Source organism: Haliotis cracherodii, unplaced genomic scaffold (assembly GCF_022045235.1).
Source record: "Haliotis cracherodii isolate W230 unplaced genomic scaffold, xgHalCrac1.p SCAF_2, whole genome shotgun sequence".
Lineage (NCBI taxonomy): Eukaryota > Metazoa > Mollusca > Gastropoda > Lepetellida > Haliotidae > Haliotis > Haliotis cracherodii.
In genome coordinates, this window is record NW_027266275.1 from 55,854,797 (window position 1) to 55,869,769 (window position 14,973).

Below are 14,973 nucleotides of genomic sequence, written 5' to 3' on the forward strand. Positions count from 1 at the left end.
ATTGAAAGTCAAGGCCATCAAACAGGAAGTGCCTATAACTTTTTAGTGAACTAGTTTAGCATGGTAATCACTGTTTTACAGAAGTTCTTCATGATGTGGTTTCTCAAAACTGAAGTGAAGTCATTAAACCGGCAATGCATATTTGAAGTCATCTTGCTTTGAACATGAGTTTCTTACACTAGATGGGATGTCATAAAACCAGGGGGACACAGGTGGCCCAGTCGTCTAAGGCACCACAATTCGCCATGTAGAGTTGCGTCCCTTGGGCATGCCAGAAACCTATGATTGTGGGTTCGAATCCTGGTTCGCCCCGATTATGTTTCTAGGTTTGTCAGCACCATACCCTTGCTCGTAGGTTTCACCGAAGTGGTTAACATCTGAGAGCTGCATCACTTCGGGCTTTCCTCCCACATTAAGCTGACACGCCGTGATATAACTGGAATAATGTTAAAAGCGGCGTTAAACCCAACTCACACACTCCCTCAATGAATATTCACAGACCAGCATCATATGGCTTATTTACTGCTGAGTATGGCGTTTAACATCAAACAAACAAACACTTACTAATCTGAGGATATTTATAAGGGAAAATGGCCAATACATCTATCATATACCAGATGGTTTGCTTAAGTTCAAAGGCTGTGGCATATTGAATTAATTGTTATTTCATTGTTACTAATGTGCCGGAATATTATGACTGCATCATGAATAAATATTACACAGCTATTCATGCAATAAGATAGACCATCTCTCAAAGAATGGCAAGGTGAGGCATATCTAGGTTCTGTTTTAAGAATCGCAAGTGTAGGGTTGTATTCTGATCAGGATCAATCATTATTAATGAAGTATTTATGAATAATTGTATCTTCTTCCTTTGAAATACAAGATGACTTTCCTTCCTGAGAGCATTATATGCTTTGTCAAACCGACCACTGAGTGTAAAGCGTAGGCTCTTTAATCAAAAACTGGAATATTTCCCCAAACAGAGAACCATTCAAGAAAAAAACCCATCCGTAACCTCATACCAGACAAGAAGACAAAGACCCTTGATTCTTCAGATCTGTTAAGACCTGAAGTGTTTAGTTCAGTTGAGTTTTTTTTCCCCTGATTCAAGTATGTCACTTGTGTGTTTATGAAAAATCGATGTGGTTTTATCAAAGTGTTGCTTCATTAAACATTTTGACACTGGTGCCCAGCTGTGGAACCTCAGGACAGAAATTTGACATCCTCAACGTTGAAACGCACATCATCACCCTGTCAGGAGGAATACCCCATGCACTACTGCTTTCAAGCAGGCGTTTTAGTGAAATGACAGTTTCCATTTTACGGTTGAAATAGAAGAAGCATCACGCTCTTACCAGGGCATCAATTTTGAAGAACTTTTTATTAGTTGGACAGCCAGTGGTGTCTTTGGTTAGAACAAGATCCAGCAACTAAGAAGATTAAATAATACACTCTTCTTTGAATGGAAACAGGTTTCAGTGTGTTATTGTCTAGACTTGACATTGAAAATATATTTGAATCATTTGAGTGTCTTCACTATCATCTCACTGGCCAAGTTTATTTAGTGATGATGTGTATTATACGGAGACAGTGATGAATGGTCTTTTCAAAAGTAATCTGGACCTACATATACAGCGAACGGATGAATATGCTTAATGCACAGTATCATTCATCAAATAAACCTGGGGATTGAGAAGTGGAATAGGATGTCATCAATTTCAACTGAATGGAAGGGGCAAACTATATGTACTATTCATTTTATTAAACTGTTTATTATCTAGTTCATGGGGCAGTGGGTTAGCTCAGTGGTTCAAATGTTCACATGTCGCGACAAAGACCTGTGATCGATTCCCCACATGGGTACAATGTGAAACCCATTTCAGGATAAATGACAAAACCAAGTTTGAAGATGGATCAAAAGTATTCTTCTTGTTGGCACAACCTGTGAAGATCTGGGTTAGAATTGATCTTCAGCAACCCATGCTTGCCTTAAGTAGGCAACTATGCTTGAAGTAAGAGGCGACTAACGGGATCTGGTGGTTAGACTCACTGACTTGCTTTATGCATGTCATTATATTCCAATTGTGTGGATAGATGCTCATGCTGTATTGTCTGGTCCAGACTTGATTATTTACAGACCACTGTCATATAGCTGGACTATTGCTGAGTGTAGCGTTAAACAACAAACCAACAAAAATTGGTTGGCACACTCAAATTCCAAAGGGCACATACAAATATCTTTGTGAATGCCCTGAGGCTCACTTGAAACAAAATAAATTTGGGATGGTGACCATTGAAGATGTGGGTAGAGAATAGGTCTTCAGCAACCCATGCTTGTCTCCCCCGTGAAGATCCGGATTAGAAGAGGTCTTCAGCAACCCATGCTTGCTGCAAGAGGCGACTAACAGAATTAGGTGGTCAGGCTAGCTGACTTGGTTGATGCATGTCATCATTTTCAATTGCATATTTCGATGCACTGGATTGTCTGGTCCAGACTAGATTATTTACAGACCGCCATGATAAAGCTGGAATATTGTTGTGTGTGGCTTTAAACAACAAACAAACAAACAAAAATGGGCTTGGTTTAGGAAAGTTATGTTATGCTTTACTTGCTGGGAATTACAATAGAAACAATACTCCATTGAGCTGCAAAGTTGCAAAGGTTGTATCATACTACAGGAGGCACATGTTCATAGTAACTGAAAATAGAAGCATGTAACAAACTATCCCAGCCTAACTAGCACAAGGTGTACCCCTTTAACTAACTTCAGCTGCCTGCACCTGATGGCCACGTTGTAGTCAGGATACTGATATTCACAATACTGATACTAATTATTGTGGTAAACAAACAAGAATCTTTGAGTTGAGATGTAAGTTGAGGATACAAGGTAGTATGCTTCTTTGATGGTTGATGTCTGTGAAGAAATGTTTAGTGGTCGGTTTTAAGGGTACTGTATTTGCTGTAGTACGTGCCCTGGACGCTTAGAAAGTTTATTTAAATGTACACAAGATAACTATATTGTCAGCGATTGAGCGGGTGAGAACAAACTTAGATTTGTGAGTGAGTTAGTTGGGTTTAATGTCGCTTTGAACAATATTCCAGTTAACTTATAATGTGTCGGCTTGGGGTGGGAGGAAAGCCCGAAGTGATGCAGGTCTGACGTTTACCACTTTGGTGAAGCTAACTAGTTTTAACATTGATGAAGCTAAACAAATTTGATCAAAGTTACTAGGTACTCCTGCATTTTCTGTAAAAAACACCTCTAATATACATAATATACAGACTGTGATGTCCATTTTTGGGCTTAGTATGTGGTATTATTGAATATCATTATTGCAGTTACTATTTCTAAGATTAATATGGCAAATATTGTATGTTATATATTTGTGTCTTTTTCTTCCTATTCTGCTGTAGACTAACAATAGGTTAAAACATGTTTTGGAAAATTGACTTTTAACGTGTATAGGAAGGAGCCAGGAGAATCTCTTCATTTATAAAAAACTGAAGAAATCTAGATTTGACAAATTATTGTAGACTTAATATTTTTTGTAAGGTCTGTTTGAGAGACAAATTCTGCTTGAGCATATTACATAAAACATTCAAATCCTGGTATACAGTCAATGTCTGTTAACTGTATAACCTGTTTGTCATTAAGTATTTATTATTTAAAAGGTGCATGCAAGTGATTATATTTTCATTTTAGCATTCCAGACTTTTGTTAAATTTCAAGCAGTTGAAAATGTTACCTATGCCAATAACATTGATTGATTCTATCACTTTATAAAATGTACTGAACATGCAAATGAGGTATAGAAAATTAGATTCATTTAATATTAAGAAAGAGATGTTTAAATGACATTTTGAACTTTATACACAGAGTAAATGGTAAATTTTGCAAAAGAATTAAATCAGAACAAATTGTGTTTGCAAATAAAAGAAAATTTAAATCAACTGGATTCCATTTTTGGAGGAAGTCTTTGAAAGAAGTAATGTGCCAAATAATTTTATTGAGATAGTTCTTTATTTGAACTAAATATTTGATAAACGAGTTTTTGAATAGCTGAAGTGCATGTCTGCAGTGCATGATAAATCTGGTCAGTTTACATTTGAAGTATGACATTTGTCTGACATCATTTATAAGGGTTGTGTAAAAGTCAGAAGGGTTTTATCAGCATGTTACCATGGTTTTCCGATATCATACCTTTCAAGAAAAATAATTTGGACTCCATAAATAAACTCCTGAGTCTGGAGAGTACTTGGCTTTCCCATGTAAAAGCATGTTGCCAGGCAGAGTAATTATACTGAACAAGTGCATGTGGTCCAATTGAATTAAGGATATTAATTATGAATTTATTAGTGTATTCGGGATATATTTTTAGAAGGCCTGCTGATGCCTATTGAGCGAGTGTTTGGTTTTATGGTGTATTTAGCAATATTGCAGCTACATTAGGAAGAGTATCATGAAGCATCAGCATCACACGAGGTTCTCGTTTAAATGTTTTATTTCATCCCTATTTTGATAGCATACTTGTTATTCCAGCTACGGGTGTTTCCGACGAGTACATTAAGAAACTTCAGGAGTGGGAGACGTTGAAGACGAGGAAGTCATTGTCATCACAGAAAGGTATGCATCATCTGTGAGTGAATGTATGTTGTTTTATGCAGGATTAACAATATTACTGTCTGTAAGTTATTCTTGCCTGGAGAAACCAATGGTTGAGAGTATGAGTGTCGGGTTCATGCTGTCTGGGTACAGTGATACTCACACATCAAGCTCAGTCCTTGTAAGAACGGACCCATGAGGATCTGGGGTAGAATAGGTCTTCAGCAACCCATGTTTGCTGTAAAAGGTGACTATGCTTGTCGTAAGAAGCGACTAACAGGATCGGGTGGTCAGGCTCGCTGACTTGGTTAATGCATGTCATCGTATCCCAATTGTGTGGATCGATGCTCATGACATTAATCACTGGATTGTCTGGTCCAGATTCGATCATTTACAGACCGCCATCACATAGCTGGAATATTGCTGAGTGCAGCTTTAAACAACAAACCAACCAACCTTGTAAGAACCTGATCCTCATTCCTCAGTGATTGAGACGGTTCTGGACCTGTGGTGCCGAGAACCTCGCCCCAGGACATTCCACCCCCTAGGGAACTATCCATCAATGCCTGTGACACCGAGCACACCATGGTCGACTACATCACTGTTGAGAGAATCATTTGTATGTTGGCTGTGAAGTTTTGGAAAGGCGATGAATGCAAGTTTGATGTCAACAATTTCGCTTTTCTTTGCTGTGGTTATTTAAGATTCACAGGGGAAGGTTCTTATTGATTTTTCTGAGACATCCAGGAAATGTAATAGAATATAGAGGCATTGGGAAAAAATGAATATATTGTCTTATTGGACGCATTGAGGAACTGTACAAAAATATATTGTCTTTGACTTTTGGTCAGGAAGTTGGCAGTTTAATCAGAACTGCTCTAGATATATATTGATATCTATTGAGGCCTGCATTATAGGTTACAGACATCAAGAAGTTTAATTCTGTTTGAAGTTAAGTAAATCAGAAGTAAGTGTGATTGACATTTTCTTCTGGAAAACAACAACACTTTTTTAACATTGAAATGTCACTGGAACCCCTGATGTATTGGAGCCCTAGGACAGTGGGAATCACCCGGACTTAAAACAACGGGGTGACACCAATCCTGGAACACCAATACCATTGTATGGTGAATACCAATACCTCAGTACAGTGAATATAATACTCTTACAATGAATACCAATACCTCAGTGAATATAATACATCAGTACAATGAATAGCAATACCTCAGTACAATAAATACCAATACCTCAGTGAATATAATACCTCAGTACAATGAATACCAATACCTCCGTAAAATGAATACAATACACTTACAATGAATACCAATACCTCAGTACAATGAATACAATACACTTACAATGAATACCAATACCTCAGTACAATGAATACAATACCCTTACAATGAATACCAATACCTCAGAACAGTGAATACCAATACCTCAGTACAATGAATACAATACCCTTACAATGAATACCAATACCTCAGTACAATAAATACAATACCCTTACAATGATTACCAATACCTCAGAACAGTGAATACCAATACCTCAGTACAATGAATACCAATACCTCAGTACATTGAATACCAATACCTCAGTACAGTGAATACCAATACCTCAGTACAGTGAATATATATACCTCAGTACAGTGAATACCAATACCTCAGTACAGTGAATATATATACCTCAGTACAGTGAATACCAATACCTCAGTACAGTGAATATATATACCTCAGTACAGTGAATACCAATACCTCAGTACATTGAATACAAATACCTAAGTACAATGAATACAATACCTTGGTACAGTGAATACTAATACTTTAGTTCAGTGAATATCAATAACCATACAATGAATATGAGTACCTAAGTACAGTGAATACCAATACCTTAATCTTTACAGTATAAAAAATGAGAAAAAAACCAAACATAGGTTGCAGTAGGGTACACCAAAAAATCACCATTAAAAAACATTTTTTTTGTGTAAAGATCAGAAAGAAAATATCAAACACTCAATGTTACCATTAAAGAGACAGAACAAGTCACTTATTTCTCTCCTATACAGAAAAGCTGGCGATGTGAGAAACACAATCACCCTGACTGTCCACAGCAAGTGATGCTACAGAGGAGTGTTTGTCGGGGAAACAGTGACCTGTAACCTGGCTATAAAAGTTGCGTTACGCCCCAAACTCTCCTCCCTGATATCATTAAATGTCTCCTTCAGTGTAGACTTTCCCATACAATTGGATTCACTGATGAAACGTCTCTCACAGATTATTTCCATACCCTCTTTTCATAACAGAATGGATTTTTTATCGGCATTAAATACGTTTGAATGTGGAAAGCCTTATGTCTAAGTGCAGTATCATTGGCCCACACAGCCACCAAATTACAATCCACATTTTGCGAGAATTGATTTGTGGCCACGAGGATAGGCTTAGTACCGGCTCTGTCGTACATCGTCCCCTGAAATCCATGTCCACAAATGCTGGTGCATCGTGGAGCTAGCTCAGCCCGGCACCTGATTAGACTTAAGTAATTGAAAACCAATTGGGCAGAGTATCATCTGCCTCTGAAGCTGCAAAATGGACTACCCGATTCTCTGTATAATTCCCCTTCTTTCACAGGAAATAGAAGTTTGGATGATGGAAATTGCTTCCTAAAGTCCTGATTGTATTTCACCCTGTTTCAAATGCTGAGGTGTTTGGTAATTCTTGGCCTCCGAAGCAGATTGTGCTTGCTCTGGTTGCTTTTGAAGGACACTTGCCAGTTTTGTGAAAGTTTTCCCCTGGCATTATAAACACCCACAGTTCTACTGACAAATGCGTGATAAGAAAGAGAGATGGAAAGTTGTTGATGGGCGCAATGGGTATATGATGAGGTTGTAGCTCAAATGAGGAACTATATTTTACGGTGTATCGATGACGAGTGGTGATTGTTGTACTTGCTTCACAGCTGTTATGGAGGAGAGCAACGTCACAAGCCCAGACAGTTCCTTTTTATCTCAGGATTCCACGGCTACGGACCGAAGCAAAGCTAGAGGTAAGATGCTTCCTCATGTGTGATGACAAAAGCCAACTTTATCACAATCACAAATGTTTCTTGTTTGCATCTATATTTTCTGCCTGTTTTGTAGGTTACTTGCAAAACTTAAGCTTGTAGTCTTCATTCAATTTTACGAAAAACAATTTGTACCCTTTTTTCTGTATATGTTTACCGACAAATTTATATCTAAAAAAAACAATTGCAGCTAAAGTAAAAATTATTGAAACATCATGTATAGGCCTAGAGAGGATTTGTTGGGTTGGGTTTGTTTAGTTGAAAAAAGAGTACTACCTTAAGGTGCTCGTGGATATAGTCGGAAAAGTACAATCAAGATTTTTTGTGAATATGGGAAGGGTTTTGTCACTTATTATTATTATTATTATTATTATTATTATTATTATTATTATTATTATTATTATTATTATTATTATCATCATTATTGTTGTTGTTGTTGTTGGAAGCAGTTAAAGAAGTTCTATTTGTTATTGGCTGATTTGACATTAAAATTCCACCCGAAAGAAATCTTAAAATAACACAGTTCGTAAAATTGATTTCATTCTTTAATAATTCTTTGCCTCAGTGTTGTTAAGATACACTTCCATCAAGTTTAAGTCTCAACATTAACTGCAATGAGAGTCATACTGTTATCAATGTTTGATGTTTATGCATAGGAATGAGATCTATTCTTTTATGCCTACCGATAGGCCACAAGATCACATCATTCATCTATGCAGGCTTTGACAGTTAATATCATAAGGGTAATGACGCCAATTGGTAAACATGAGATACAGGCTCCGCAAGATAGGGAGATTAGGTGCCAACGTCAGAGAGATTTCAGCCAGAGGGAAAAGATACCAAAGTTCCACGAGCAACTATCTGTTTGACTCAGTAATAATGGTTGTGAATGTCGGTGTAACACAGCTAGGACATCCAGTCCTTATTGTGGCCTGATTGAGCAATCTGTGAGTGAGTGAGTGAGCAATCAGTGAGTGAGTGAGTATGGTTTTATGCCGCTTTTAGCAATTTTCCAGCAATATCACGGCATGGGACACCAGAAATGGGATTCACATTTTGTACCCATGTCGGGAATCGAACCCAGGTCTCCTGTGTGAGCTACCCGCCGCCTCAATATTTATTCATTAGGCCCCACAAATTTAAAATTTTGTGTTACAGATTTTCTTGACAAATTTAAGATTTTGTGTTACATATTTTCATGGTCATGAGGCCAGAGTCAACATAACAAATTAAACAAATATTTTTAGTTTAATTTAAGATTATTTTTTCTAAAAATAACGTTTTGAAACAATAATCCAGATAGATGTTTAAAAGCCTCATGTCTATCAAATACAGAATTTAGAATTTTTTATTGTGCATTTGGAAAATGATAGCAGGTTCATTCTTAAAATAAACACTTAAATCGATTGATAAATGAATTCACTGATTTGGGTCAGTTATATATTTCAAAGACATTCTTCTAAGATTAGGTTATTGAAATACACCAGGGAAACTGCTTTGAAATTTATTCCTCTTTCAATCAATACTGGTAGCTGGGGAATAAATGTGTAGGGCGTTTATGGTCGATTTACGATTTTTTGTTTCATATGATGAAATAGTTATGAATCAATTAATAACTTGAAAAAGTAAATATGTAACTTTCAATAACTTGATGATTTGTCAATAATCTAATAGAAGCTACGTTATTTTAGATTATTAATCCAACGTTTTCAGTAAGGATGAGTTAAGCTACATTTGATTCCAATACGTATTAAAATTGAGAGCTGTAAATACAGCTAATGTGAGTGATGACTAGGTGCATGTGAAACCCCAACAATAATTAGACCTATCCTGCAAGATCTATTCTCACACATTATGAACTCTTTACTCAATGAACCACGTTGCAACATCTTTGAAGACTCTGCCATACGAACAATAACGGAGATTGACTTGCTCCGTACCAATCTTAGCTGGTCATCACGGCAGCCAATTAACAGCCAGCTCCCTCCGTGCTTGCCAAAAACACATCAATTTGGTATTGTGCTCACAGACGCTCATCTGGATGCGTTCAAGTGCAGCCTCATATCGTGAAGTTTATTTGGTTGAAAATAAAAACTTTTATTGATTTGCTTTTCCCGACAGGTAAAACAGTCATTTTTTCGTTCATTGGTGTCTTTGTTGGTTAAGTAAAGGTGTCGACTTCACCGGTCTTAGACTAATATATGGTCTGCGAAATCTTTTATTACACAATTTATTTCTCTCTTCTAAAATTTTATTTTCATTATTTCTGATTTAAAATATACAGCTAGACAGACTTTATGTTGTAAATTTGTTTTGATGAAATTAAATGCTGAAATTCCACAATAATGGTGCAAGGGTACATGATCCTCACAAACTTTCTTGGCAGCCATCCTTATGAGTTGGTATTTTATCAAGCCAGTCAGGAAATGTCTGTTATTAATTATCTAATCACGTTCAAAAGGGACACTTGCATATCTTTTTTATCATGTACATTGCTGTATAATTTCTTTCGCAATCTCCAGTTGGCTGCGTTTCATTGACCTTCAGTTAATGACCTTGACTTGTTTGTGAAAACTTCACAACGCAGTGTTTTGAGGTCTTCCTTGCTGTTGTTGTGTAACCAATAAACCTTTCAACAGGAACTACGTGGCATAAATGTTAAATCGCTGTAAGGAGTTTATTTACAGTTTACGATGGTGAAGCTTATAAACTATTCAGTCATAGTTATATCCCTTCCTCACTATCATATCTGGCAGGTATTCAAACTGACGGAAATAATAAACATGTTTATGGTTGAAGACCATGTGATTTAATTAAGATATATGTACGTGTTCTTAATTAAGACTTTAAACACAGGTGCAGGTATGCATTCAGAAACAACATTTGGAGGTTGGGTAAGTTGATTTACTGTAGGGTATAGCGTAACGTTGGACATGGAAATAGGCAATGTTTATAAGAGGTGCACACGCGACCGTGTAGACTTGTCTTGGGTGGAGAGTAAGCTTGGTGTGTCTGTGAACTGGAAACAGATTGTAGAGAGGCAGTCGGAGATAAGAACACAGTGTGTTAATGAGGAAGGAACAAAGTGCAAGGCATCGCCATCATCCTTCAATCTAGCTCCTGGAAACATCTCAAATATTTGTTTTCTAAGTGTGGTTGCCATTGGACGGAGTAATCAGACATTGAGGCATTTACAGCCAGTTGCAAGTTTCTCGGGATGAGTCGGAACCCCGTGGACTGACATTATCATTTTGTACACTGTGGTCTGTGGGAGAACCCAGAATATTTTCCAGCCTGTGGATTGAATTGAATTGATATTTTGTGATTCATGGCAGATTCAAGGTAGTGTCAAGGCAGATTCAAGATAGAGTCAAGGTAGTGTCAAGGCAGATCCAAGGTAGATTCAAGGAATCTGGAGCAGTGTTTGGAATTTTGATTGTTGTGTTTTATCCTTTGATTTTAAGAAATGCAAAAAGTATGACAGTTTGGAAATACAGTAGTTACAAAAGTAAATCCTACAAGTGGATGTGCTGTAGTTCGGGTTGTTGTGTTCCGACCTTGTTTTCAAGATCTCTTGAGAGCTTCCTAGTTGCCAAGAAGCATTTTTGGAATTCCTCTGATAACAGGTGCTCAAGAGTGTGATTTGAAATACAGAAGCAAGATAGACACAAAACCCATCCTCGTCCTATCGCAGTAACGGTGTTAATGTTTTCTGATCAGAGAACCAAGTATATCTCTAAGGTACTCCACCCTGGAGAAAACAGATAGTTTATCTGGAAAATGTCTTTTACAATTTCTCCAGAAACCAAATGAAAAAAAGCAAATGAATGCATAATTGAAAGTTAAGCAGTCTCCCTTGTAAGGCAGAACTATGGGTGTACTCAAGAATTGTGTTTTTCTGGTGTAGCCATTGCTATTGGCACTTAGATTGAGCATATATTTCTGGATTTCACATAATTGAACAAAATCTCTTTTGCACATAGTAGCACAACTATGGCTATTTATATTCGGTTTTCAATTTTTCTGACTTTCCATTTTGTTACAGGTACGTCCCCACATCGACCACACAGTAGAGATAGTTCTGGGGAGGAATCAGTTGATGACATCACCCCAGCCGACGTCAGTCCGTCTGTTAATGTGGACGACCTCCAGCGAAGAATCACTGAAAGTTTCAGTCGCAAACTTCAGGAGTGGGAGCGAATTAAATATCGCCGAGAAACGAAAGAAGGAAGTCCTGAGATAGAGAGGAAGGGTAGTAAGAGTCGGAAAGACGAACGTCAGAAAAGTAAAAAGTCCCGAGAAGAAAAGGAAAAGGAAAAGATGGAGAAACAACGTGAGCGAGACTTGCAGAAGGTGGAACGCGAGCAGGTCAAGCTGGAGAAGGAGAAGATGAGGCTTGAGAAGGAAAGGCTCCGAGCGTTAGAGCGGGAGGCCAAGTTGGAGAAGATGAAGGGAAGGCTAAGTCAGTCGGATGAGTCATCTTTCCGGAACCCCATCATCAGCCCCATGGCAGAGTACAAGGTCACTGCAGACTTCGCTCGGAAGCTTCATGAATGGGAGGTGATGAAAGGGTTGTCACATGACATCTCCACGGCCATCTACCTGGAGGCTCAGAAGCGAAGCTTACAGCAATCACGAGAGGCTCAGGAAACAGCAACGGTTAAATCCGAGCCCCAGACCTCACCAACAGGTGGAGCCACTGGTGGAGCCGGTCAAGGCGCCAGACCCAAGTCCAGCAAACCTCCACCATTGACTCTACAGCCTTACTGGGACTCCCCTGAAGAGACCTCACCTATAGAAAAGTCCTCGGAGACCAGCGTCGGGGACGACACCAGCATCACGGAGGAGGGCACCACCATCATGAAGTCCAACATTGCCAGGTGAGCTCTAGCTCTAGGCTAGCTTGTCATCTATTTTGGTGACTGATAAATAGTACAGATCAAATTTATTTATTTTTTAGCTGGGTTAGGTTTTATTTCCGCAGTAATATTTTGGAATGTTCAGTGAGGACACTGTTGATGTTATCTAGATATTTAATTCATTTCAGATCTAACTCAAAATTTATCTACATATTGAGATCTATCAGTCAAAAAGCTTATTAAGGGCTGAGTGAATGCAAGATTGGCCTTAGCCAAAGGTGATATAAACAGACATGCTTTTACTGACTGAAACCGAGATAATTTTCAAACTGTACCCATGAAATTCTCAAATAAAAGATAATGCTGTTGTTAGGCGGATCTGAAATCTATTTTGTGTCCAGACAACAGAGGGTGGTGGGGTAGCTCAGTGGCTAAAGGCCGACCACGGTCTAACTTTCCAACATCTGTAGCTGGCTTGTGTTTTCAGTTTATCATGAGGCAGGAGGCCCCTTGTTTATATGTATGTAGTAGCCCTGTCAACTCAATGAACATCACAACAAAGTGTCAATGGCCTAGGTTTCATTCTGAACATAGGTAAAAGGGATGCGGCCCATTTATTATCCCTGTTTTGATAGCTTTATTTGTTATAATATTGCTTAGAGTGGCGTAAAACTGAATTCACTCACCCTAGACCAGAAGTCATCAGACACATGGACTTTTAGAAGCCCCATGTACCTATAGCTTCAGTAAAGGGTTTTCTAAGATCTCAAACATCGCTGTACAGATTCTTGAAAGATGGAAATTTTAGACCTGACAAAAGTTAATCTCATTCATAATTGGTTATGGGATCAACCGTGCCATACAGCTTTATTAGCATGGAGATGATGTAACTGGATTTTCATACCCTGGTTTGAATCAAAGACAATTTTTTCAGCGAAGAATATTTAACTGTAAGTTGTATGTGATTGTCACGTATCGTGGAGCACACACTTTTGGTGGGGTATGTGCCACATGACAGTGTATATCTTACTATGCCAGATATAATGTTGTGTGTGTAGTTAGTAGGACTTGTAATTTAACTGGTCAGTAATTTGCAGAGTTTCTGGAAATATACAAGGGTGACATGTGAGGAGTTAGATTTTTAGAAAAGTTTAGATTTTTTCATTAAATTATTCAATTTGTGTCTAATATGGTATTGACATTTCTACAGGCTCAGTAAAATTTCTTATGTTTCTTATTTCTTACTGATATAAAAATTATCAGTATATTAATATTATATTAGTTCTGCGGGTTCAAATTTTGATTTCTGGCGGATGGGGATGTTCAAATTTTCCTTCATGGCCTCAGTGTGCGCATGATCGGGGCAAGGGGTAGACATCAGCTTTGAAATGTAAATGTATTTTTAAATAAGAAATTGTATATGTTTGGTTTATGTCATAAGACATGATTTTTTTAAAAGGGGGAGTTTAACTATTAATGATTGTGGTAATAATCATGGTTTGAGAAAATCTGTCAAATGCATACCCTTTATTTTACCAGTCTCACTGTATATATCTTTCACCCAGTTAGCTGTAGCTAATAGCTGAGCATCTCTATTAGGGACCATGTCAAAAACATCCCATACTATTTCCTACCTGATAGTTTCATTAGACTGAGTGTTTGACTGGAGAATGCTGACTTCCTCTTGGCATGGACTGGATGACCAAAGATAATTGTGACATTGTACATGATCCATGAGACACTGGCATGAAGAGTTTGGTGTGGAAATGCTATGCAGTTTTTGACACAGTCCCCAAGTCATGCTATCTGCACAAGTATTAAGAGTCAACCCAGTCAAGAATTATCCAATAAAATATATGGGTCACTACTTATTGATTGTCCATAATTAGCCCTTTTGAAGAGCACAAAATCACAATTTTGTTGTTAAAATCATTGTTCTTAGATATCATTACACCAATTGATTGGTTACCATGAACTGCAAGTAGTTTATATCTGGGTTGGTATAGTAGCTAAAAAAACAATAGTTTAAATTGGAGAGAGAGAGAGAGAGAGAGAGAGAGAGAGAGAGAGAGAGAGAGAGAGAGAGAGAGAGAGAGAGAGAGAGAGAGAGAGAGAGAGAGAGAGAGAGAGAGAGAGAGAGAGAGAGAGAGAGAGAGAGAGTTATTTATTCTTTTAAATTCTCCCTTCTGGATTTTGGAAATGAATCTAAGAACTGGTGGTGTTCAAAATGTTAAAATATTACATCAAAATGTAGATTTCTATATGTATCAATGAAGAAATTATATTATTGACAGTTAGGTATCAGTTTACAAAGGCACTATCATGTAATTTTTCACTTTCAAGTCTTCAAGTCTTAATTTGTGAACTAACTTTTTCATGTTCAGTTGATGACCAACTGGTTATAAATTTAATTTTTATTTGGCCACACCATTCTAATTCTGCTTAC

General features: G+C 37.7%; 1 protein-coding gene across 7 annotated transcripts in view; it reads left to right on the top strand.

The window, feature by feature from the left end:
• LOC139468266 (calponin homology domain-containing protein DDB_G0272472-like) overlaps positions 1-14,973 on the top strand; it is a 91,754-nt gene that overhangs the window by 55,057 nt on the left and 21,724 nt on the right. For all 7 annotated transcript variants that reach the window (XR_011653676.1, XR_011653677.1, XR_011653679.1 and 4 more), the window contains exons 4-6: positions 4,545-4,628; positions 7,564-7,650; positions 11,714-12,548. Coding sequence is in view for 2 of the 7 variants with exons in the window: in XM_071250118.1 (XP_071106219.1) it covers positions 4,545-4,628; positions 7,564-7,650; positions 11,714-12,548 (1,006 nt within the window). In the remaining 5 variants the exon portion in view is untranslated. The remainder of the gene's footprint in view (positions 1-4,544; positions 4,629-7,563; positions 7,651-11,713; positions 12,549-14,973) is intronic.